The 27,057-nt window shown below is 48.0% G+C and overlaps 2 protein-coding genes across 3 annotated transcripts in view; both read right to left on the bottom strand.

Moving 5' to 3' along the window:
• LOC124039550 (wiskott-Aldrich syndrome protein family member 3-like) overlaps positions 1 to 4,856 on the bottom strand; it is a 28,831-nt gene extending 23,975 nt beyond the window's left edge. Inside the window, exon 1 of one of the 2 annotated variants that reach the window (XM_046355646.1) lies at positions 4,748 to 4,856. The gene's annotated coding sequence lies outside the window, so the exon portion shown is untranslated. The remainder of the gene's footprint in view (positions 1 to 4,747) is intronic. The other variant, XM_046355645.1, reaches the window with a different exon arrangement.
• Positions 4,857 to 5,831: 975 nt separating this feature from the next.
• Positions 5,832 to 27,057, bottom strand: part of LOC124039549 (cyclin-dependent kinase 8-like) — a 32,806-nt gene continuing 11,580 nt past the window's right edge. The window contains exons 8-13 of the mRNA XM_046355644.1: positions 26,281 to 26,350; positions 20,442 to 20,514; positions 20,227 to 20,324; positions 9,108 to 9,195; positions 7,214 to 7,366; positions 5,832 to 7,091 (exon numbers count right to left, since the gene is read on the bottom strand). Of these exons, the coding sequence (XP_046211600.1) occupies positions 6,966 to 7,091; positions 7,214 to 7,366; positions 9,108 to 9,195; positions 20,227 to 20,324; positions 20,442 to 20,514; positions 26,281 to 26,350 (608 nt within the window). The 3' untranslated portion in view covers positions 5,832 to 6,965. The remainder of the gene's footprint in view (positions 7,092 to 7,213; positions 7,367 to 9,107; positions 9,196 to 20,226; positions 20,325 to 20,441; positions 20,515 to 26,280; positions 26,351 to 27,057) is intronic.

Below are 27,057 nucleotides of genomic sequence, written 5' to 3'. Positions count from 1 at the left end.
ACTTGAAACTGACAAAAGCAATTGGCATCCGCAATTGTTTATTCCATATTTAATAGAAATCAGACTTTGCTTTAGATTTTTTTTATTCAACATAATATTGTAAATAATAAAACAAATTAAACTGGCATGGACAAAAATGATGGGACCCTTAACCTAATATTTTGTTGCACAACCTTTAGAGGCAATCACTGCAATCAAATGTTTTCTGTAGCTCTCAGTGAGACTTCTGCACCTGTTAACAGGTAGTTTGGCCCATTCTTCCTGAGCAAACTGCTTCAGGTTTGATGGGTGCCTTCTCCAGACTGCAAGATTCAGCTCTTTCCATAAATGTTAGATAGGATTCAGATCAGGCCTCATAGAAGGCCACTTCAGAAAAGTCCAATGTTTTGTTCTTATCCATTCTTGGGTGCTTTTAGCTGTGTGTTTTGGGTCATTATCCTGTTGGAGGACCCATGACCTGCGACTGAGACAGAGCTTTCTGACATTGGGCAGTACGTTTTGTTCCACAATGCCATGATAGTCTTGAGATTTCATTGTGCCGTGCACAGATTCAAGGCCCCCTGCGCCAGGCGCAGCAGGGCAGCCCCAGAACAGAACCGAGCCTCCTCCATGTTTCACTGTAGGTATGGTGTTCTTTTCTTTGTGAGCTTCATTTTTTCATCTGTGAACATAAAGCTGATGCGACTTGCCAAAAAGCTCCAGTTTTGACTCATCTGTACAAAGGACATTCTCCCAGAAGAATTGTGGCTTGTCAATATGCATTTTAGCAAATTCCAGTCGGTCTTTGTTTTTCTTTCAAAAGTGGAGTCCTCCTGGGGTCGTCTTCCATAGAGCCCACTGTCATTCAAAAAGCGACGGATGGTGCGATCAGAAACTGACGTATCTTCAGCTTGGATCTCTTTGGCAGTTTTCCTTGGTTCTTTTTCTGCCATTCACACTCTCCTTCTGTTCAATCTGGGGTTGACTTTCCCCTTGCGGCCGCGCCCAGGGAGGCTGGCTACAGATCCAAACTTAAACTTCTTCATAATATTTACAACTGTTGTCACAGGAACATCAAGCTAGTTGGAGATGGTCTTGTAGCCTTTACCTTTACCACGCTTGTCTATTATTGTCTTTCTGATCTCCTCAGACAAATTTCTCCTTTGCTTTCTCTGGTCCATGTTCAGTGTGGTGCAACACAATGATACCAAACAGCACAGTGACTACTTTACTCTGGTCCATGTTCAGTGTGGTGCAACACAATGATACCAAACAGCACAGTGACTACTTTACTCTGGTCCATGTTCAGTGTGGTGCAACACAATGATACCAAACAGCACAGTGACTACTTTACTCTGGTCCATGTTCAGTGTGGTGCAACACAATGATACCAAACAGCACAGTGACTACTTTACTCTGGTCCATGTTCAGTGTGGTGCAACACAATGATACCAAACAGCACAGTGACTACTTTACTCTGGTCCATGTTCAGTGTGGTGCAACACAATGATACCAAACAGCACAGTGACTACTTTACTCTGGTCCATGTTCAGTGTGGTGCAACACAATGATACCAAACAGCACAGTGACTACTTTACTCTGGTCCATGTTCAGTGTGGTGCAACACAATGATACCAAACAGCACAGTGACTACTTTACTCTGGTCCATGTTCAGTGTGGTGCAACACAATGATACCAAACAGCACAGTGACTACTTTACTCTGGTCCATGTTCAGTGTGGTGCAACACAATGATACCAAACAGCACAGTGACTACTTTACTCTGGTCCATGTTCAGTGTGGTGCAACACAATGATACCAAACAGCACAGTGACTACTTTACTCTGGTCCATGTTCAGTGTGGTGCAACACAATGATACCAAACAGCACAGTGACTACTTTACTCTGGTCCATGTTCAGTGTGGTGCAACACAATGATACCAAACAGCACAGTGACTACTTTACTCTGGTCCATGTTCAGTGTGGTGCAACACAATGATACCAAACAGCACAGTGACTACTTTACTCTGGTCCATGTTCAGTGTGGTGCAACACAATGATACCAAACAGCACAGTGACTACTTTTCTGCATTTAAATAGGCTGAATGACTGATTACAAGATTGGAGAGGTGTGTGATACTAATTAGTTTTAAATATCACTATAATCCAATTATTTATTATTGTTTTCTAAGGTGTAGCAACAAATATGTCCAGGCCATTTTAGAATATCTTTGTAGAATAAGCAATAATTCATCTCTTTTAACAGCTTCTTTGCTTTATTCTTTGACATACCAAAGGCATGCAAGTATACATGATAAAATAGCTTTTAATTGCATCCCTTTTCAGGAGGAATGAAGCACTATTGTAATGAACTGTAAGGGTACCAACAAATTTGGGCACGTCTGTATATCAATTTTGAACAGGATTATCTTTTTGGATGCAATTTGAATGGAATTGATGAGAGAGAGAGGAAGACTGCTTGTGAATGCTCTGATTTAAAGAAACGATAGGCTGTTTCAAAACTCTGCAGCTGCAATAATTTAAAAAACAAGGTGGCCCCTGAAAGCCAGTTTGGTGATGTGTAAATTAGACGCACATTCGGTCCATATATTATTGTAGCATAGGCTATGCTGCAGCAAATATAGGCCTACATGTCACAAGAAAAAAAGTTACCATGATGAGATGATAGGTCTACATGCATTGGGAACTGCGCTCCATACTGAGATGGTCTGTCTGACCCAACCATGAGCGTTGATGACTGATCATGCAGAGAACAGAGTGAAAGCAGTAAATAATACATATTTGGACTTGCATAGAATTTAACAGTTCCATGTCACGTCACTATTTACATGAATAATTTATTATAATTGACCGTTTCCACACAGTTATATATCCCGGGAAAAGTGAGTGGTTTCGGGCGGTAAATCTCGATAACCGGACGTCCTCCAGAAATTGTGATAATTACTGTGTAATCTATGTAAGGGGGTGAGAACTATGAGCCTCCTAGGGTTTGTATTTTAGTCAATAAACCCAGAGGAGGACAGAAGCTAGCTATCCTCCGGCTACACCGTGGCGCTATTGAGGCTACTGTAGACCTTCTTTGTTTTAATCAATTATTTGGTAACGTGAATATATTTAGTATGGTTTTATCTAAAACTAGCTTTTTTAATGTTACACTATTTTCATGAAATTCACTGAGGATGGTCCTCCCCTTCCTCCTCTGAGGAGCCTCCACTGATATATATATATATGAGTAAGAACATTTGAGAAAGAGAGAGGTGGGGAGAGAGAGCAAGAGATGTAAAACACTAGCGAGTTGGGGAGAGAGAGAGAGATGGAGAGAGAGTGAGAGATGGGGAGAGAGAGAGAGAGAGATGGGGAGAGAGTGAGAGATGGGGAGAGAGTGAGAGATGGGGAGAGAGTGAGAGATGGGGAGAGAGTGAGAGATGGGGAGAGAGAGAGAGATGGGGAGAGAGAGAGAGATGGGGAGAGAGAGAGAGATGGGGAGAGAGTGAGAGATGGGGAGAGAGTGAGAAACTGCACGTAGTCAAAGAAAGGGTAATGTCCTAATACAAAACACACAGGAATAGCTCCGCCAGGCATACAGGCTACTCTGACAAACTGATAACTTTAATGACAGAGTTAAAGTCCTTTTCTCTGTCAGGCACACAAATCCACTATAGCCTCTCAGACGATTAGCAGCACATTTGCCATCTTGAGAGCTCAGAGAGCCTTTAAACTTCACTAGAGGCATCCTGACTGCTGCCACCAGGATGTAGTTCACGTGTCTCCCTAAAGACCCTCTACGCCCACACACAGCTTTTACTATGGATGCCGAAATTCCAGAGCAGGGCAACATTAGCAATTTATGAGTCAAGTACAGCCTTTTGGCGCAAGAGCTCGTGGTGGGGTCATCAATATTGCAAGATCAATTACGTCAGGTTACACATTGCCCTACAAATTACGCTAAAACTCAAACTCTGACATTGCTAGATCATGCATGATCTCTACACCATGCCTATTCGCCCTGATAGACAGTTATATTAATAAATATACAGGCTATATTAATTATAGCCTGTGACCCTTATAATAATTGACATGACACTGCCCTACATTCACAGAATAATGTAGCCCATTGCACATATTAATAGAACAATTGTAGATAATCCATCTTACTTTAAGTAGAGTGGGTGAGCAACAAAAAATGCCGCCTGTGCGCGGGCTGCAGGCAGTGCACAAACACAACACAGCCTATTCTACACACGCAGACACAACACTGATGGCAAGCGCGATCAATCAAAGTTCCTCAGTGTCTCTTCCCGTTACTGATGGGTTGGTTGACATACATCTGTTTAACGACTCTATTTCCCAGCCTGCATCGATAGCAACAATATTATAACCCAACTTAGTTCCAACACTTTCTACATCAAATGCATTTAGTCCGTTCCAGTAAACAATAAATCAACCGGTTCCAAGCCATGCAGTGGCCAAATGGAGTGTGCAAAAATAGGCTATCATTTTAATTAAAGAATCGGGCCTTGGACACAGAACTCGTAAAAAGCCCTTGTGCTTCATCATTAATCTATTGAGTGTCCACTAGTGGTGGCCGGCCGCTATGTCCAGTCAGTGGTTCGACCATTTGGATTAACGCAATTCCACACACACATACATACATATGTATATAAAAAAAACATTAAATTAGGGGCAAATATAAACAGTTTGGCAAGAAATATTCCGAATCTTATGAGTTATAAAAGCGTAGTAAATACCCTCACCAGCAGTCAGAAATGTAATAGATTCATCTGGCAGCATGTCCCGTTAGATACTCCTCCTGTTCGCGCTGCCATCTGTGTCCCTGGCGGTCTGGCCACTCTAAACAATCCACCGCGGGGGGCGGGATACGCCGTCAGCCTCCGCCAATCAGCAAGGATTTGATAAGTAGTGGGTGTTCCTATTGTCAAATTGCAGCCCTTGAAAGGCATGAGTGACATCGAGGTTCCCTGTCGGCAATGGATAGGGCGGGGTCTCAGGGTGTGTAGGGGAGGCTACAGCGGGTTTACCATTTTATGCAATCCAGTCCCCATGTCGTGTTAACGTTAAAGGCTTAAAAGAAACACATTTTGGGGGATGGAGGATTTGGCCTACAGTTTAAAATGGTCTTATAACTGGGGCATCTTTTGAGAGAGTTTTTTGGGAGCAATTGACACGTGGCAGTGGTGGGTTTAATGACAGAGCTGGACTGATTCCATTCTAGCAGCTTTAGTAACTGACTGGGATGACTGCTTGCTTTAGGGATGCACAAGCTTTGAACTAGGCAATGGGGGCAGACTATATTTTGGGAGAGGGCAACCTCATCTTCTGTGTAAGTGTGTGAGAGAGAGAAAGACAGAGGGCAGAGAACCAGTAATGACAGATCTTAGAGATTAAAAAAGGAAATAAATAAAAAGGAGGACGAACTGGGATTGTTCCATTATTGAAGACACTCTTCTATTCCTGGAAGAGAACATAACCTGGAAAAAAGCACTCAGACAGACAGACAGACAGACAGACAGACAGACAGACAGACAGACAGACAGACAGACAGACAGACAGACAGACAGACAGACAGACAGACAGACAGACAGACAGACAGACAGACAGACAGACAGACAGACAGACAGACAGACAGACAGACAGACAGACAGACAGACAGACAGACAGACAGACAGACAGACAGACAGACAGACAGACAGACAGACAGACAGACAGACAGACAGACAGACAGACAGACACAAAGAGACAGCAAGACAGACAGACAGACCAGACCAGACAGACAGACACAAAGAGACAGCAAGACAGAGAGAGACCCCAATGTCAACATTAACACTTTTATTGTCAGGATACTTGCGTCATGTAAAAGATTTCAATACAGTAAAAATGCATGTTCCATATGCCATCCTCTACACAATGTGTTGGTTTGTCATCAGGAAGATAAGGCTTTGCCCACAGCGATAAAAACGGCAGCTCTCTCTCAGCACAACAGAAGCTACTTCGCCACTTTTTGTTTTGTGTGAAAACAAAACAGATTAAATTATAAACTACTAAAATCTTATTTTTTAAATTCCTTTGTTGTTTTTTTTGTGTTTTTTTTTTCAATAAAGCCCTCAACCAGAGCTGTGGGCGGGGCCCCACAAACTCCCAGAATGCTCCTGTCAGCAGCTCAATTCGGTCCCCAACGAAGATGCCCGTGGAAGGGCGGACAGACACAAAGACAGACAGAGGGACAGAGACAGTCACATAGTAGCTTTAGTCTCATCGAAGCTTCAACAGGAAGAGGGGTATCCGGCTGGAAAGGGGTAGAGCATTGGTGGAAGGGTAAGGAGAGAAGGAAAGGAGGGTAAGGGAAGAGGGGAGCCCCGGTTCCACCTTCTGTTTGTTGATCTTGTGGCTGTAGTTAAGTTCCAGTTCTGAAGGTTAACTTTGTAATGGTCACAAACTTGCAGCGACGATAACTTGAACCACAGAGGAAGGAACGAGGGAAACAACAAACTGACAGCATCTGTTCTTCCTTCTCCATCTTTCTCTTGGTTTAGTCTCCAATGTGTTGGTCATGGTTGAATTTAAGTCATGTTCTGTCATGGCTGATGTTGTTGCGTTATGTCTTGTTCTGTCATGGCTGATGTTGCGTTATGTCATGTTCTGTCATGGCTGATGTTGCGTTATGTCATGTTCTGTCATGGCTGATGTTGCGTTATGTCTTGTTCTGTCATGGCTGATGATGTTGCGTTATGTCTTGTTCTGTCATGGCTGATGATGTTGCGTTATGTCTTGTTCTGTCATGGCTGATGTTATGTCATGTTCTTTTAGAATGAGTATATTGTATTAACATACTGGGCTAAAGGACTGCTGCAGTGAGGGTGGACCGGTGGGCTGTTGCCATGGACACACCCACTTCCCTTAGTACATTCTCCCTAGCGGGCATGGCGAGGGGTGGGTCGAGGTCAGGGGTCAGTAGCGGTGGGTCTGGTGTGAGTACTGCGGGGGCTGCTGGGAGGTAGAGGAGTATCCAATGCTGCTTTGGGGCAGTGATGTGCTTGGTCCGGGGTTCTGGTAGGCAGCATGTGGATTGGAGCGCTGACAGATAAATAAGGGAACTTATCAGACTTAATTTCCCATTTAGGTTTTTACAATTTGGTGGGATAACCCAGAAATGAGCTAAATCATGCTATATATGGTATTGCGTGTGTGTACCATACCTGATAGTCTGAGGTCATGAGGCCACTTGAGGTAGTGACTGGCGGGATCACTCGCACCTTCTTTAGGGGCGGGCCCTGGGCATGGCTATTGTCAGGGTTACCAGTGTGCCCCGCCCCATTGGTGTGGTTGTTCCCCTGCTGCTGCTGGTTCTTCTGGAAAATGAAACACCCACCCAAGCATCCATCAACGGATAACCATACACTAACACACACTGGAAATACACCCAAATGTTTCGCTTAAAAGACCCAATGCAGACATTTTTATATATATTATATCAATTTTGTATCAATATGAAATCATTTCTGGGTAACAATTAAGTAACTAACTGGAATACATTTCCAAGATTTCCAAGAATTTTTCTAGGACTGTCTGGGAGTGGTCTGAGTGGCAAGGGGAAAACTGAAAAACAAGCGGTTATTGGCAGAGAGGTTTGGAACCCTCTGTTATTGGTCTATTAACCAATTTACCACAGTGACGTCACCATGGAAAGCTGAAACTAAATCCCATTACAAACCTGCTAATAACAAGTTTGTGTAGAAATGATACAAAACACAGGAGAGAGAAAAAAAATACACTGGGCCTTTAAAAACTTTTCAACTACATTTGATTAAACACACACACACACACACACTAAAAGTTTGGATAAACCTACTCATTCAAGGGTTTTTCTTTATTTTAAAATTTTCTACATTGTAGAATAATAGTGAAGACAAAACTACGAAATAACACATATGGAATAATGTAGTAACCAAAAAAAGTGCTAAATTGTCCTGTTGAAAAACAAATGATAGTCCCACTAAGCCCAAAGCAGATAGGATGGCGTATCACTGCACAATGCTGTGGTAGCCATGCTGGTTAAGTGTGCCTCTAAATAAATCACTGACAGGGTCACCAGCAAAGCACCATCACACCTCCTCCTCCATGCTTCACGGTAGGAACCACACATGCAGAGATGATCCATTCACCTACTCTGCATCTCACAAAGACATGGTGGTTGAAACCAAAAATCTCAAATTTGGACTCATCAGACCAAAGGACAGATTTCCACCAGTCGAATGTCCATTGCTCGTGTTTCTTGGCCCAAGCAAGTCTTCTTATTGGTGTCCTTTAGTAGTGGTTTCTTTGCAGCAACTCGACCATGAAGGCCTGATTCATGCAGTCTCCTCTGAACAGTTGATGTTGAGATGTGTCTGTTACTTGAACTCTGTGAATAATATATTTTGGCTTCACTTTCTGAGGCTGGTAACTCTAATGAACTTATCCTCTGCAGGAGAGGTACCTCTGGGTCTTCCTTTCCTGTGGCGGTCCTCATGAGAGAAAGTTTCATCAAAGCGCTTGATGGTTTTTGCGACTGCACTTGAAGAAACGTTCAAAGTTCTTGACATTTTCCAGATTGACTGACCTTTACAACACAACTGATTGGCTCAAACGCATTAAGGAAAGAAATTCCACAAATCCTCTTTTAACAAGGCACAGCTGTTAATGGAAATGCATTCCAGGGGACTACCTTATGAAGCTGGTTGAGAGAATGCCAAGAGTGTGCAAAGCTTTCATCAAGGCAAAGGGTGGCTACTTCAAAGAATATAAAATATACTTTTTTGGCTATTACATGATTGCATATGTATGATTTCATAGTGTTGATGTCTTCACTGTTACTCTACAATGTAGAAAATAGTCAAATCATTAAAACCTGGAATGAGTAGGTGTGTCTAAATTTTGACTGGTACTTATATAACACACACACACACACACACACACACACACACACACACACACACACACACACACACACACACACACACACACACACACACACACACACACACACACACACACACACACACACACACACACACACACACACACACACACACACACACACACGGCACTCACATTTCTGACTTTCTCTGCCTTGTCCTCTGGCTCCTCCTCTGTCAGGAACTCCCTCTTTGGGTAGGGGATCTGGCAGCCTGCAAACACACTGAGTGAGAAATACAAAGAGTTATCAATCACTTATCTGACAGGATATACCCCCACATAACCCCAGACATGTAGTAATAAATGTGCTAGTCCATTCAGCCACCTCTGGTCTCCTGGCATCTCACCCCTACCGGGGGTGAATTTCATACAAATGTTAGTTATCCTTTTCAGATAAAACTATACTAAATATAATCACGTCACCAAATAACTGATTAAAACACACTATTTTGCAAAGAAGGTCTACAGTAGCCTCAACAGCACTCTGTAGGGTAGCACCATGGTGTAGCCGGAGGACAGTTAGCTTCCGTCCTCCTCTGGGTACATTGACCTCAATACAAAACCTAGGAGGATCATGGTTCTCACCCCCTTCCATAAACTTACACAGTAATTATGACAACTTCCGGAGGGCATCCTATAGCCTATCAGAGCTCTTGCAGCATGAACTGACATGTTGTCCACCCAATCAAAGGATCAGAAAATTAATCTAGTACTGAAAGCATAAGCTACTGCTAGCTAGCACAGCAGTGGATAAAATGTGGTGAGTTATTGACTCTGAGAGAAAGACAATAGTTGAACAGTTTTGAACACAATTTCTTCCAAAATGAGACCTGAGACAGATTGAAAGTGAAAAGAAATTACACTTACTTTGCTAGCAAATGCAGCTAGCTAATTTAGCCTAATGAAACAACCTGCTCCAACAGAGGGATGCTATGTTAGCTAGCTGGCTATGACTTTCCAACACAACACTGGAACTCCAAGTCAAGGTAAGCTTTTGGTATTATTACTGCGTGGCCCGCCGGTGTAACTGCATACTGACTATACACAAACACGTTAGTTCTGTTAGCTATGCTGACTAAGACGTTACTTTAGCTAATATGGTGACAACGATGTAGGCTATTTGTAGAGGTTTGGCTTGGAAAGGTTTTTTCGCCGGGTCACATACAGCTGATTTGCTGTGCATTAAAGATCACAAGCAAAGGGAAGGAATACAGCGTGAGAGTTTATGCATGATCAGGGGGTGTATTCATTCCGCCGATTCTGTTGAAAAACATTTCTTAAACGGAAGCAAACGGAACAAAAACGGGGATAAACATACCTGTCCAATAGAAACTCTTGTTTTCAATGGACTAATGATTACACCCTATATTTACATTTACATTTAAGTCATTTAGCAGACGCTCTTATCCAGATCTATATCAGCTAGATGCAGGCATGAGTGTGCAAGGCGGTATTGAATGGCACTGTCTGTCACCTCAAATTTGTCTCTCGACCTGTTTGCTCCGACATTGTAAACTTTAATTCATAGGCTAGGTTGTAGCAACCTCATGATGAGTATAGGGAAAATTGGAGTATCATGTAGTAGGTTAAACCGATCGCTGTACATTGAACTGGGTGAATGGAATATGAATGAAAGTCATCCAATATGCTGTAATAGAAATAAGGCCATGATCAGACCTGCCAACCCTGACCAACTGTACCAGATGGGCACGGCAAATTGGAGATTCATGTGGTTAGACAAACATTATGCATCACACCTGGTTCAGTTTAGTCCTCTGAAAAGGTATTTACAACATAAATAAAAGGTTCATACTGATAAATATAGAACATATAATATAAATATATGTTTTGTGGAATTAGCACTCTCAAACAGGGCCAATCACTAGGGCCAGCACACAAGTATTGGCTTTTTAGACACGGTTCCTAATCAACACTAAAAGCAAAATAATTTTGAAAACAAATGATCATATCGACACAGACTGCAAACTGGCTACACAAAGCTCAAGTAGGCTACCACAAAGGGAATCTGAAGGCTGTTCAGTAGGCTACCACAAAGGGAATCGCCCTCCAGGTTCCCTCGGAGAGTTCATCAATGAGCTTGATGCCTTGATAAGCTCCTTTCCTGAGGACGGCTCACCTCTCACAGTTCTGGGCGACTTTAACCTCCCCACGTCTACCTTTGACTCTTTCCTCTCTGCCTCCTTCTTTCCACTCCTCTCCTCTTTTGACCTCACCCTCTCACCTTCCCCCCCTACTCACAAGGCAGGCAATACGCTCGACCTCATCTTTACTAGATGCTGTTCTTCCACTAACCTCATTGCAACTCCCCTCCAAGTCTCCGACCACTGCCTTGTATCCTTTTCCCTCTCGCTCTCATCCAACACCTCCCACACTGCCCCTACTCGGATGGTATCGCGCCGTCCCAACCTTCGCTCTCTCTCCCCCGCTACTCTCTCCTCTTCCATCCTATCATCTCTTCCCTCCGCTCAAACCTTCTCCCACCTATCTCCTGATTCTGCCTCCTCAACCCTCCTCTCCTCCCTCTCTGCATCCCTTGACTCTCTATGTCCCCTATCCTCCAGGCCGGCTCGGTCCTCCCCTCCCGCTCCGTGGCTCGATGACTCATTGCGAGCTCACAGAACAGGGCTCCGGGCAGCCGAGCGGAAATGGAGGAAAACTCGCCTCCCTGCGGACCTGGCATCCTTTCACTCCCTCCTCTCTACATTTTCCTCCTCTGTCTCTGCTGCTAAAGCCACTTTCTACCACGCTAAATTCCAAGCTGCTGCCTCTAACCCTAGGAAGCTCTTTGCCACCTTCTCCTCTCTCCTGAATCCTCCGCCCCCTCCCCCCTCCTCCCTCTCTGCAGATGACTTCGTCAACCATTTTGAAAAGAAGGTCGACGACATCCGATCCTCGTTTGCTAAGTCAAACGACACTGCTGGTTCTGCTCACACTGCCCTACCCTGTGCTCTGACCTCTTTCTCCCCTCTCTCTCCAGATGAAATCTCGCGTCTTGTGACGGCCGGCCGCCCAACAACCTGCCCGCTTGACCCTATCCCCTCCTCTCTTCTCCAGACCATTTCCGGAGACCTTCTCCCTTACCTCACCTCGCTCATCAACTCATCCCTGACCGTTGGCTACGTCCCTTCCGTCTTCAAGAGAGCGAGAGTTGCACCCCTTCTGAAAAAACCTACACTCGATCCCTCCGATGTCAACAATTACAGACCAGTATCCCTTCTTTCTTTTCTCTCCAAAACTCTTGAACGTGCTGTCCTTGGCCAGCTCTCCCGCTATCTCTCTCTGAATGACCTTCTTGATCCAAATCAGTCAGGTTTCAAGACTAGTCATTCAACTGAGACTGCTCTCCTCTGTATCACGGAGGCGCTCCGCACTGCTAAAGCTAACTCTCTCTCCTCTGCTCTCATCCTTCTAGATCTATCGGCTGCCTTCGATACTGTGAACCATCAGATCCTCCTCTCCACCCTCTCCGAGTTGGGCATCTCCGGCGCGGCCCACGCTTGGATTGCGTCCTACCTGACAGGTCGCTCCTACCAGGTGGCGTGGCGAGAATCTGTCTCCTCACCACGCGCTCTCACCACTGGTGTCCCCCAGGGCTCTGTTCTTGGCCCTCTCCTATTCTCGCTATACACCAAGTCACTTGGCTCTGTCATAACCTCACATGGTCTCTCTTATCATTGCTATGCAGACGACACACAATTAATCTTCTCCTTTCCCCCTTCTGATGACCAGGTGGCGAATCGCATCTCTGCATGTCTGGCAGACATATCAGTGTGGATGACGGATCACCACCTCAAGCTGAACCTCGGCAAGACGGAGCTGCTCTTCCTCCCGGGGAAGGACTGCCCGTTCCATGATCTCGCCATCACGGTTGACAACTCCATTGTGTCCTCCTCCCAGAGCGCCAAGAACCTTGGCGTGATCCTGGACAACACCCTGTCGTTCTCAACTAACATCAAGGCGGTGGCCCGTTCCTGTAGGTTCATGCTCTACAACATCCGCAGAGTACGACCCTGCCTCACACAGGAAGCGGCGCAGGTCCTAATCCAGGCACTTGTCATCTCCCGTCTGGATTACTGCAACTCGCTGTTGGCTGGGCTCCCTGCCTGTGCCATTAAACCCCTTCAACTCATCCAGAACGCCGCAGCCCGTCTGGTGTTCAACCTTCCCAAGTTCTCTCACGTCACCCCGCTCCTCCGTTCTCTCCACTGGCTTCCAGTTGAAGCTCGCATCCGCTACAAGACCATGGTGCTTGCCTACGGAGCTGTGAGGGGAACGGCACCTCAGTACCTCCAGGCTCTGATCAGGCCCTACACCCAAACAAGGGCACTGCGTTCATCCACCTCTGGCCTGCTCGCCTCCCTACCACTGAGGAAGTACAGCTCCCGCTCAGCCCAGTCAAAACTGTTCGCTGCCCTGGCCCCCCCAATGGTGGAACAAACTCCCTCACGACGCCAGGACAGCGGAGTCAATCACCACCTTCCGGAGACACCTGAAACCCCACCTCTTTAAGGAATACCTAGGATAGGTTAAGTAATCCCTCTCACCCCACCCCCCCCTAAGTTTTAGATGCACTATTGTTAAGTGACTGTCCCACTGGATGTCATAAGGTGAATGCACCAATTTGTAAGTCGCTCTGGATAAGAGCGTCTGCTAAATGACTTAAATGTAAATGTAAATGGAATCTGAAGGCTGTTCAGTAGGCTACCACAAAGGGAATCTGAAGGCTGTTCAGTAGGCTACCACAAATCAAATCAAATTTATTTATATAGCCCTTCGTACATCAGCTGATATCTCAAAGTGCTGTACAGAAACCCAGCCTAAAACCCCAAACAGCAAACAATGCAGGTGTAAAAGCACGGTGGCTAGGAAAAACTCCCTAGAAAGGCCCAAACCTAGGAAGAAACCTAGAGAGGAACCAGGCTATGTGGGGTGGCCAGTCCTCTTCTGGCTGTGCCGGGTAGAGATTATAACAGAACATGACCAAGATGTTCAAATGTTCATTAATGACCAGCATGGTCGAATAATAATAAGGCAGAACAGTTGAAACTGGAGCAGCAGCACAGTCAGGTGGACAAAGGGAATCTGAAGGCTGTTCAGTAGGCTACCGCAAAGAGAATCTGAACGCTGTTCAGTAGGCTACCACAAAGGGAATCTGAAAGCTGTTCAGTAGGCTACCGCAAAGGGAATGTGAACGCTGTTCAGTAGGCTACCGCAAAGACAATCTGAACACTGTTCAGTAGGCTACCACAAAGGGAATATGAACGCTGTTCAGTAGGCTACCACAAAGGGAATATGAACGCTGTCCAGTAGGCTACCACAAAGGGAATCTGAAGGCTGTCCAGTAGGCTACCACAAAGGGAATCTGAACGCTGTCCAGTAGGCTACCGCAAAGAGAATCTGAACGCTGTCCAGTAGGCTACCGCAAAGGGAATCTGAAGGCTGTTCAGTATGCTACCACAAAGGGAATCTGAACGCTGTTCAGCAGGCTACCGCAAAGAGAATCTGAAGGCTGTTTAGTAGGCTACCGCAAAGAGAATCTGAAGGCTGTTCAGTAGGCTACCGCAAAGAGAATCTGAACGCTGTTCAATAGGCTACCGCAAAGGGAATCTGAAGGCTGGTCAGTAGGCTACCACAAAGAGAATCTGAAGGCTGTTCAGTAGACTACCGCAAAGAGAATCTGAAGGCTGTTCAGTAGGCTACCGCAAAGAGAATCTGAACGCTGTTCAGTAGGCTACCGCAAAGGGAATCTGAAGGCTGTTCAGTAGGCTACCGCAAAGAGAATCTGAAGGCTGTTCAGTAGGCTACCACAAAGGGAATCTGAACGCTGTCCAGTAGGCTACCGCAAAGAGAATCTGAACGCTGTCCAGTAGGCTACCGCAAAGGGAATCTGAAGGCTGTTCAGTAGGCTACCACAAAGGGAATCTGAACGCTGTTCAGTAGGCTACCGCAAAGAGAATCTGAAGACTGTTCAGTAGGCTACCGCAAAGGGAATCTGAAGGCTGTTCAGTAGGCTACCACAAAGGGAATCTGAACGCTGTCCAGTAGGCTACCACAAAGGGAATCTGAAGGCTGGTCAGTAGGCTACCACAAAGGGAATCTGAAGGCTGCCCAGTAGGCTACCACAAAGGGAATCTGAAGGCTGTTCAGTAGGCTACCGCAAAGAGAATCTGAAGGCTGTTCAGTAGGCTACCACAAAGGGAATCTGAACGCTGTCCAGTAGGCTACCACAAAGAGAATCTGAACGCTGTCCAGTAGGCTACCGCAAAGGGAATCTGAACGCTGTTCAGTAGGCTACCGCAAAGGGAATCTGAAGGCTGTTCAGTAGGCTACCGCAAAGAGAATCTGAAGGCTGTCCAGTAGGCTACCGCAAAGAGAATCTGAACGCTGTTCAGTAGGCTACCGCAAAGGGAATCTGAAGGCTGTTCAGTAGGCTACCACAAAGGGAATCTGAACGCTGTTCAGTAGGCTACCGCAAAGAGAATCTGAACGCTGTTCAGTAGGCTACCGCAAAGGGAATCTGAAGGCTGTTCAGTAGGCTACCGCAAAGGGAATCTGAAGGCTGTTCAGTAGGCTACCGCAAAGAGAATCTGAAGGCTGGTCAGTAGACTACCGCAAAGAGAATCTGAAGGCTGTTTAGTAGGCTACCGCAAAGAGAATCTGAAGGCTGTTCAGTAGGCTACCGCAAAGAGAATCTGAACGCTGTTCACTAGAAGAGTCTGTTTCAGCCTATGTAAAGGTGTCTATTGTATTTCTTTGCGCATATATAATTTCAGATTTTTGAAATTGATAAAATCTCAAATGTAGTACAAAGGCATTTTAGAAGCATTGCCTCTAAATCTAATACCGGACCCTCATTCATTCTTCATCGAGCTGTCTTCTAAACTCAACTCCATTTAATTCCAAGATGATTATATTTATTTATGATTACATTTTTGTAATGCTTTTTGTGACGTGGATTATAATTACTGTTAGTCTATCAGGTTGCGTTCTCCTCGTAATGTTACGTGGATCATAATTACTGTTAGTCTATCAGGTTGCGTTCTCCTCGTAATGTTACGTAGAAAATACAACTAATGGGACGCAGAATTAAATGTTTTTCACACTCGCACAAATGCGAACAGTTATTTTTCGTACTTGTATTTCATTTCTTTCACTAGCAAATGTGAGTGAACTGCTGGCACATTAGAGCCCACTGAATGTCCATCTTATGTTCGCTAACGTTAGTTTCAACCAATGTGTTTACCTTTCCACAACACACAGAGTCCATGAGTTAACTTACAGCGGACAGTCCGCAAACTCAGCATCACAACAAACAGGAGGGACAGACACGAGGAAGCTACGTTGAATAATGATGTATTCATCTCCATGTCCGTTGACACAAACTCCGTACATGTCTGTGTGTTGCAGCTCGAGAATTGGGATGTTAGATTTACTCAGTGGATACTTTTTTTCTTCTTCATGTATTTAAAAAAAATACAAAAATAACAGGCCTTTTTCATTTCTGCGTACTTTTAACTCGGATCTCGTACCTGCGTACATGGACAGAGAACACAAAATGTGTGCATTGTAACGGCGTTCGTCTGTTGAATGAAGAAAGTCGGACCCAAATGCAGCGTGTAGGTTACTCATGACTTTAATGAACAGAATAGCGGTACATGAAATAACTGAAATACAAAAACAACAGAACGGAACGTGAAACTAATTACAGCCTATCTGGTGACTACTACACAGAGACAGGAACAAACACCCACAAAATACAAAGCGGAAGTCAGGCTGCCTAAATACGGTTCCCAATCAGAGACAACGCGAAGCACCTGACTCCAATTGAGAATCGCCTCAGGCAGCCAAGCCTAACAACACCCCTAATTAGCCGCGATCCCAAATACTACAAACCCCAATACGAAAAATAACATATAAACCCATGTCACACCTTGGCCTACCCAAACATATAACAAAAACACAAAATACAATGACCAAGGCGTGACAGAACCCCCCCCCCCCTAAGGTGCGGACTCCCGGACGCACCTCAAGAGCATAGGGAGGGTCCGGGTGGGCGTCTGTCCATGGTGGCGGTTCTGGCTCGGGACGTGGACCCCACTCCATTAATGTCCTATTTCCTCCCCTTCGCGTCCTGGGATAATCCACCTTCTCCGCCGACCATGGCCTAATAGTCCTCACCCAGATCCCCACATAACTGAGGAGCAGCTCGTGACAGAGGGGCATCTCGGGACAGAGGGGCAGCCCGGGACAGAGGGGCAGCCCGGGACTGAGGGGCAGCCCGGGACAGAGGGGCAGCTCGGGACAGAGGGGCAGCCCGGGACAGAGGGGCAGCTCGGGACAGAGGGGCAGCTCGGGACAGAGGGGCAGCTCGGGACAGAGGGGCAGCTCGGGACAGAGGGGCAGCTCGGGACCGAAGCAGCCCGGGACTGAGGGGAAGCCCGGTACTGAGGGGAAGCCCGGTACTGAGGGGGAGCCCGGTACTGAGAGGAAGCCCAGTACTGAGAGGAAGCTCAGGCAGGTAGTAGGCTCCGGTAAATCCTGGCTGGCTGGCAGATCTGGAAGAGACTGGTTGTCGAGCAGATCTGGAAGAGACTGGTTGTCGGGCAGATCTGGAAGAGACTGGTTGTCGGGCAGCGCTGGGCTGACTGGCGGCACTGGCGGCGCTGGGCAGACTGGCCGCGCTGGGCAGACTGGGAGCACTGGCCGCGCTGGGCAGACTGGGAGCACTGGCCGCGCTGGGCAGACTGGGAGCACTGGCCGCGCTGGGCAGACTGGGAGCACTGGCCGCGCTGGGCAGACTGGGAGCACTGGCCGCGCTGGGCAGACTGGGAGCACTGGCCGCGCTGGGCAGACTGGGAGCACTGGCCGCGCTGGGCAGACTGGGAGCACTGGCCGCGCTGGGCAGACTGGGAGCACTGGCCGCGCTGGGCAGACTGGGAGCGCTGGGCAGACTGGCGGCGCTGGGCAGACTGGCGGCGCTGGGCAGACTGGCGGCGCTGGGCAGACTGGCGGCGCTGGGCAGACTGGCGGCGCTGGGCAGACTGGCGGCGCTGGGCAGACTGGCGGCGCTGGGCAGACTGGCGGCGTTGGCGGCGCTGGGCAGACTGGCGGCGCTGGGCAGACTGGGAGCACTGGCGGCGCTGGGCAGACTGGGAGCACTGGCGGCGCTGGGCAGACTGGGAGCACTGGCGGCGCTGGGCAGACTGGGAGCACTGGCGGCGCTGGGCAGACTGGGAGCACTGGCGGCGCTGGGCAGACTGGGAGCACTGGCGGAGCTGGGCAGACTGGGAGCACTGGCGGAGCTGGGCAGACTGGGAGCACTGGCGGAGCTGGGCTGACTGGCGGCGCTGGGCATACGGGAGACTTCGGCAGCGCAGGAGAGGAGAAAGGCTCTGGCTGCGCTAAACAGGCGAGGCGCACTGGAGGCCTGGTGCTGGAACTGGTGGTACTGGATCGAGGACACGCACAGGAAGCCTGGTGCGGGGAGCTGCTACCGGAGGACTGGTGTGTAGAGGTGGCTCTGGATAGACCGGACCGTGCAGGCGCACTGGAGCTCTTGAGCACCGAGCCTACCCAAGCTTACCTGGCTCGATGCCCACTCTAGCCCGGCCAATAGGAAGGGCTGGTATGTGCCGCACCTGGCTCTGCACCCGCACTGGAAACACCGTGCGCTCCATAGCATAACACGGTGCCTGCCCGGTCTCTCTAGCCCAACGGTGAGCACAGGAAGTTTGCGCAGGTCTCCTCCATGGCATAACTATTCTCCCTTCTAGCCACCCCCCAATAATTTTTTTGGGCTGCTTTTCCGGCTTCCAACCGCGTCGCCGTGCTGCCTCCTCATACCTGCGCCTCTCCGCTTACCCGCTTCTATTTCTTCCTTGGGACGGCGATATTCTCCAGGCTGAGCCCAGGGTCCTTTACCGTCTAATTCCTCCTCCCATGTCCAATTCTCCAAGTGGTGCAGCCTCTCCCACTGCAACTGCTCTTCACGATTAACAGGGAGAGTAGGCTCAGGTCTGACTCCTGACTCAGCCACTCTCTCTCTGCGCTCTCCCCTAATAAATATTTGGGGGTTACTTTCGGTATTCGCTCTGCGTCGCCGTGTTTTCCTTTTCGAAACTCCATTCGTCTATAGCCCTCTTCGCATTGCTGCAGGGAATCCCAGGCGGGCTCCTGCACTCGCTCTGGGTCGGCCGCCCACCTGTCGATTTCTTCCCACGTCGTATACTCCATGCCTCTACCGTCCATAACATCCTCCTTTAGCTCCTGCCAGTTACACACTGCTCGGTCTGTGAGTGGTGGGTGTTTCTGTAACGGCGTTCGTCTGTTGAATGAAGAAAGTCGGACCCAAATGCAGCGTGTAGGTTACTCATGACTTTAATGAACAGAATAGCGGTACATGAAATAACTGAAATACAAAAACAACAGAACGGAACGTGAAACTAATTACAGCCTATCTGGTGACTACTACACAGAGACAGGAACAAACACCCACAAAATACAAAGCGAAGTCAGGCTGCCTAAATACGGTTCCCAATCAGAGACAACGCGAAGCACCTGACTCCAATTGAGAATCGCCTCAGGCAGCCAAGCCTAACAACACCCCTAATTAGCCGCGATCCCAAATACTACAAATCCCAATAAGAAAAACAACATATAAACCCATGTCACACCCTGGCCTACCCAAACATATAACAAAAACACAAAATACAATGACCAAGGCGTGACATGCATGTTGGCCGGTCTGCATGCCCATGAAAACAAAACTCGTCTCCCTCGTCTGAAGCGGCCCTGACCGTCACTGCTTCAAAGAGTATTTTAAATAAATTCTCCCCCAAAAACGGCACTTGTCTTTTCTTACTAGCACTGACATTGCATGCAACTACTTTACTGAAGCCATCTTAAGATGAATGAACTTAAGTCGCTCTGGATAAGTGTCAGCTAAATGACTAGAAATGTCAAATGTAATACGTGTTATGTGGTAATACATGTAGTATTACGTGTTATGTGGTAATACATGTAGTAATACCTGTTGTGGTAATACATGTAGTAATACCTGTTATGTGGTAATACATGTAGTATTATGTGTATAAAAACGTGTTATGTGGTAATACATGTAGTAATACCTGTTATGTGGTAATACATGTAGTAATAAGTGTTTTTTTGTTGTTGTTATAAATGTGTTATGTAGTAATAAACAAGTTAGAGATGTTTTATTAGGGTCCTGACTCACTCAGAGGTGGGCAGTGGTTCCTCCAGGAAGTAAGGGTCCTGCATGGCCTGCTCAGATGTGATCCTGCGGATCGGGTCCATGGTCAGCAGCTTCTGGAGCTAAACACAACGTTAGACACATCATGAGTAAAACACAGTGAACGTTCATACAACGTCAGCCTGAACAATGCTACAGTATGTTATAACAATCTCAAGGCAAAACTAACATTAACTCACCAAGTGGAATGCTTTGCTGTCTGGTTTCACTTTGTGTTTCTCCATGTATTTTATTAGGCTGCAGTTTGTATACCTGTAAAAAAAGGGGTGTTATTTCAGTTTGTACACCCGTGATACAAGGTGTTATTTCAGTTTGTACATGTCAGGATTTGGCCAGGGTTGTTCCGGTTTTTGGTCACTAGATGCCCCCATTGTGCCTTTTGACCTTTTGTTTTCCCTTGATCCTCATTATTATTTGCACCTCTGCCTCGTTTCCCCTGATTGTATTTAAACCCTTTGTTTTCCTCAGTTCTTTGCTCTGTGTTTGTATGTTAGCACCCAGCCCTAGTACTCTGTGAACTCTTGTTGATCCCGGTGGACTCTTGTGGAATTCTGTTTTTTGTTCTTGTTTGTTTGTTTTTGAGTATCTTTTGAGGCTTTTTGTGCTATACCTTCCACCTTGTGGATTTACCTTTTTGTCTTGGAGGATTGCCTTTGTTCTTGTGGAGTTCCTTTTGGGGTTGTGGAGTTGCATGTTTTCCTGAAGAACTTCATTTTTTACTTCATTAAATACACCGTCTCAAGTACTGCTGTGTCTGCCTCATCTTCTGGGTTCTGCCGACTATTTGTGGCTCGGTTGGTTGAGTGACTGTTTCTCGCTCCGGAGACCCGGGTTCGTGGCCGGGTCCAGACAGAAACACAGAGCCAAAAATGAACCCAGAGGCAGCCAGTTCCCAGGACCTTGTTGCCATGCTGTCCCACCACCAGGAGACTGTCCAACGCCACGAAGCCGCCCTGGTTCAGCAAGAGGCCTTAATGGCTAGACATTCTCATCTTCTGTCGGAGATGCTGACGTCCATAAAGCAGATATCTGATCAACTTACCCCAGCAACAGTTCCCGTCCCAGTACCTCAGATTCACGTACCCATGGCAGTTAACCCTCTGGCTGAACCTCGTCTTCCACCTCCCCAACGGTTCTCAGGTGATCCAAGTGCTTGTAAAGGGTTTCTCACCCAATGTTCTCTCTCCTTCGAGCTGCAACCCTCGTCGTTCCCCACCGACCAGTCTAAGATCGCATATATCATCACCCTGCTGTCGGAAAAAGCCCTGGCCTGGGCTACTGCTGTGTGGGATGCCCATAGTTCCTGCTGTGCCAGCTACTCTGCCTTTGCTGAGGAATTCAAACGAGTGTTTCAAGGCCCAAGCAGTGGTCCTGACTCAGCCAAACAGCTCCTGACTCTCCACCAAGGTCGGCGCAGCATGACGGACTATGCCATCCAGTTCCGCATGGTGGCAGCAGCGAGTGGCTGGAACAACGAGGCGCTCACGGTGTGCTTTCTGAAAGGCCTTTCCGACACTATCCAAGATGAACTGGCCACTCGGGAACCACCGGACAATCTCGAGTCCCTGATCAAGTTGGCCTCACGCATTGACCAGCGTCTGAGAGAGCGAGAACTCAACCGTAGACCTCTAGCCCCTATCAGTCCCAGCTCCGAGTCCCCACCTTTATCCTCGCTGGCTCCACCGGAACCCATGCAGATTGGACGCATCTCTCAGGCTGAGAGAGACCGCCGGATGAGGGAGCGACGCTCTCTATATTGTGGCAAACCGGGCCATTTCCGTTCCACGTGTCCCGGGCTCCAGGGAAACGCTCTGTCCTGTACAGACCGGGGGGGACTGTAACGGGAAACATAACCTCCTCCCATCCGTCCATCTCCAGTCTGCTCATTCCAGTCATCCTTTCCTGGGACAACCACAAGCTTCACCTTCAAACCTTGGTAGACTCTGGAGCCGCAGGTAACTTCATGGATGGTGTCTGGGCGAAGGAGAATGGCGTTCCCTCTGAGCCTCTAAGTGACCCCATGAGGGTTACTACATTCGATGGAAGCCCTTTGGGATCTGGACTTGTCACTCATGTCACTACCTCCTTGCGACTTTCAGTTTCACAACACCAGGAATTGATGAACTTTCATTTGATCTCCTGTTCCGAGTTCCCTCTCGTCCTTGGATACCCCTGGCTTCACAGCCATAACCCTCACATCGACTGATCTGTGGGCACTATCAAGCAGTGGGGTCCTACGTGCCAAGCTACTTGTATTTTCCCTAATTTCCCGAGTTCTACTCCCGAGTCTTTAGAATCCATCGACCTGACCCGAGTTCCCGAGTGTTACCATGACCTCAAACTGGTATTTAGCGAACAGAGGGCCACCATCCTACCACCCCATAGACCTTATGATTGCCCCATCGAACTGTTTCCGGGCACTTGCCCCCCCAGGGGTCGGATCTTTTTCCTATCTCCACCCGAACGAGCTGCTATGGATACCTACATCAAGGATGCTCTGGAAGCAGGCCTCATGCGTCCATCCACCTCCCCGGCGGGAGCAGGGTTTTTCTTTGTGGCCAAGAAAGACTGTGGATTACGTCCTTGTATCGACTACCGGGGACTCAATGCCATAACCGTCCGTAACCGTTACCCGCTACCCCTTATGGCCACAGCCTTCGAGCTGCTCCAGGAAGCAGTTGTTTTCACTAAGCTTGACCTGCGGAACGCATACCATCTTGTGCGGATCAGACCTGGTGACGAGTGGAAGACCGCTTTCAACACGCCTACTGGTCACTATGAATACTTGGTGATGCCCTTCGGCCTGACCAACGCCCCAGCGGTGTTCCAAGCGCTCATAAACGATGTGCTTAGGGATATGCTTAACATATTTGTGTTTGTTTACTTGGATGACATCCTCATCTTTTCGAGCTCTCTTCAAGAACACACTAAGCATGTCAGACAAGTACTCAAACGCCTCCTAGACAGCCATCTGTACGTTAAGCCGGAAAAATGTGAATTCCATTCATCCCGAGTACAATTCCTGGGATTTGTAGTGGAACCCGGTCGAGTCCAAATGGACCCCAGGAAGGTAGGGGCGGTAGCGGATTGGCCCACCCCCAAATCCGTTAAGGAAGTTCAGCGTTTCCTGGGCTTCACTAACTTTTACCGCAAGTTCATCAAGAACTTCAGCTTGGTGGCAGCCCCTCTCTCAGCTTTAACCAAGGGTGGCAATGCAAGGTTTTTGTGGGGAAGAGAAGCTGAGACGGCCTTCCAAGGACTCAAGCAGCGCGTCCTCTCTGCTCACATCCTGATACTACCGACTACGGATGAACCGTTTGTGGTGGAGGTAGACACCTCAGAGGTTGGTGTTGGAGCTGTCCTGTCTCAGAGGGGTGAAGACAAGAAGCTTCATCCGTGCGCTTTCTTCTCACACCGGCTTACCCCAGCTGAGAGGAACTACGATGTGGGGGATCGTGAACTCCTAGCGGTTAGGATGGCATTGAAGGAATGGAGACACTGGCTCGAGGGGGCTTCTCACCCGTTTCAAGTGCTTACGGACCACAAAAATCTGGAGTATATCCAGCAGGCGAAGCGGTTGAACTCTAGACAAGCTAGACGGTCTCTTTTCTTCAATCGATTCCAGTTTATCCTCACCTATCGGCCCGGGTCGAAGAATCTCAAACCGGATGCCCTGTCCCGAGTCTACGCTCCTGCCATTCGAGATGACACGGACATGCCTGTCCTTCCTGCTGCTAAGATCGTGGCAAGTTGAGGATACCGTGAGACGAGCTCAAGCTTTCGAACCGGACCCGAAAGGAGGTCCTGCCAATCGGTTGTTTGTCCCCAAGGCAGTGAGGACTCAGGTCCTTCTGTGGGGGCACTCCTCTCGCCTCACCTGTCACCCGGGTGTAGGTCGCACCTTGGAGTTCATCCAGCGTAAGTTCTGGTGGCCTACCATAAGAGAAGACGTTGCCACTTTCGTCAATGCCTGCCCCGTGTGCTGCCAGGGCAAATCTTCTCACCTCCGCCTGCAAGGACTCCTTTACCCTTTACCTGTTCCTCACAGACCCTGGTCCCATATCTCGTTGGACTTTATTACTGGCCTTCCTCCATCCAATGGCAATACTACTATCCTAGTCATAATCGACAGGTTTTCTAAGGCGGCCAGGTTCGTCCCTCTGACTAAGTTACCTTCTGCCAAGGAAACGGCTGAGTTGGTAATTAAACATGAGTTCCGAGTCTTCGGCATTCCTCAAGATATGGTTTCTGACAGAGGTCCCCAGTTCGCCTCTAGGTTTTGGAAGGCCTTCTGCCAACTCATGGGGGCTTCGGCCAGTCTATCTTCAGGGTACCATCCGGAGTCCAACGGCCAAACAGAGAGGATGAATCAAGAGCTGGAAACCACCCTCCGATGTATGACTCGTAACAACCCGTCCACATGGTCGTCCTTCATTGTTTGGGCCGAATACGCGCACAACACCTTGCGCTCCTCCTCCACTGGTATGTCCCCGCACGAGTGTCAGTTTGGCTATGCCCCTCCATTGTTCCCGGACCAGGAGGCAGAAGTCAGAGTGCCTTCAGCCTTGAAGTTCGTCAGACGCTGTCGGCTTATGTGGAGGAAGACCCGTCTTAATCTTATGCGTTCCTCACAGAGGTACCAACAACAAGCCAACAGACGTCGCCGTCCCAGGCCTACCCTGCGCCCCGGCCAGAGAGTCTGGCTCTCCACAAGAGACTTACCACTACGGGTGGAGTCTCGCAAGCTGTCCCAAAAATACATCGGTCCCTTTAAGGTTGCAAGGAGAGTTAACCCAGTTTCTTATCGCCTACACTTACCCAGATCCCTTAAGATTAATCCCACGTTTCACATTTCCTTATTAAAACCTGTTGTTTTTTCTCCCCTTGTCCCGACAGACAGACCTCCCTCTCCGCCTCGTGTCATTGGAGGCCAGCCGGCTTATACCGTCCATCGGATACTGGATTCCCGCCGGGTGCAGCGGTCCTGGCAGTATCTGGTGGACTGGGAAGGCTACGGTCCCGAGGAGCGCTCCTGGGTTCCTGCCAAAGACATACTGGACCCTGACCTCATTCGTCAGTTCAGGGCCCTCCACCCTGAGAGAGCTGGTAGGAACGTCAGGAGCCGTTCCTAGGGGGGGATTCTGTCAGGATTTGGCCAGGGTTGTTCCGGTTTTTGGTCACTAGATGCCCCCATTGTGCCTTTTGACCTTTTGTTTTCCCTTGATCCCCATTATTATTTGCACCTGTGCCTTGTTTCCCCTGATTGTATTTAAACCCTTTGTTTTCCTCAGTTCTTTGCTCTGTGTTTGTATGTTAGCACCCAGCCCTAGTACTCTGTGAACTCTTGTTGATCCCGGTGGACTCTCTTGTGGAATTCTGTTTTTTGTTCTTGTTTGTTTGTTTTTGAGTATCTTTTGAGGCTTTTTGTGCTATACCTTCCACCTTGTGGATTTACCTTTTTGTCTTGGAGGATTGCCTTTGTTCATGTGGAGTTCCTTTTGGGGTTGTGGAGTTGCATGTTTTCCTGAAGACCTTCATTTTTTACTTCATTAAATACACCATCTCAAGTACTGCTGTGTCTGCCTCATCTTCTGGGTTCTGCCGACTATTTGTGCCTCGGTTGGTTGAGTGACTGTTTCTCGCTCCGGAGACCCGGGTTCGTGGCCGTGTCCTGACAGTACACCCGTGATACAAGGTGTTATTTCAGTTTGTCTACCCGTGATAAAAGGTGTTATTTCAGTTTGTACACCCGTGATAAAAGGTGTTATTTCAGTTTGTATACCTGTGATAAAAGGTGTTATTTCAGTTTGTACACCCGTGTTAAAAGGTGTTATTTCAGTTTGTATACCTGTGATAAAAGGTGTTATTTAAGTTTGTACACCTGTGATACAAGAACAGGTTATTTCAGTGGATGAGTAGAAGACATATCCAATCTTAAAATCCTAAAATTGATCTTGTCATGAGCTGGCAGGAAGCATACAGGCAGTCAGGCACACATGTAGAGATAAAGGTACTCACGTGTTCCGTCTGAAGTCCTTCATCAGAGTGGAGTGCTCGGGCATCTTCTTGATGTCTTCCCAGTCCTTCTCTGAGGATTACATCATCAGACTGTGTCAGTGAGTGTTTGTACAGAACCCACATATTGCTTTGGATTCATACAAGCCCGCACAGAACAGAACTGTGCCCAGTCAGGGTTTAATTGCACTCGTCATTCAGTATTCTCTTAATATCACCGTTATCCAGACAGGTTCGGATTACACATGGGCTCTCCAAGGTTTGACCAAGGTTAAAAATTTCACACATACAAGCGCCCATTTCAATGCACATAGCCGTGTCCTGATGAGTTATGGGAGTATCCAGCCCTCGTGGGGTAACCCCCCCCCCCCCATATTCAGCCCTCGTGGGGTAACCCCCCCCTATACCCAGCCATCGTGGGGAACCCCCCACCCTATACCCAGCCATCGTGTGGGAACTTCCCCCCCTCATAACCAGCCATCGTGGGGGAAACCCACCCTCATACCCAGCCATTGTGGGGGAACCTCCCCCCCCTATATCTAGCCCGCGTGGGGATACTCCCCCCACTATATCCAGCCCTCGTGGGGGAACCCCCTCTATATCCAGCCCTCGTGGGGGAACCCCCTCTATATCCAGCCCTCGTGGGGGAACCCCCTCTATATCCAGCCCTCGTGGGGGAACCCTCTATTTCTAGCCCTCGTGGGGGAACCCCCTCTATATCTAGCCCTCGTGGGGGAACCCCCTCTATTTCCATCCCTCATTGGGGAACCCTCTATATCT

This window comes from Oncorhynchus gorbuscha, linkage group LG07, assembly GCF_021184085.1.
Source record: "Oncorhynchus gorbuscha isolate QuinsamMale2020 ecotype Even-year linkage group LG07, OgorEven_v1.0, whole genome shotgun sequence".
NCBI lineage: Eukaryota > Metazoa > Chordata > Actinopteri > Salmoniformes > Salmonidae > Oncorhynchus > Oncorhynchus gorbuscha.
Note: the sequence above shows the minus strand (reverse complement) of the source record. Positions and strands in the feature narration are given on the sequence as shown.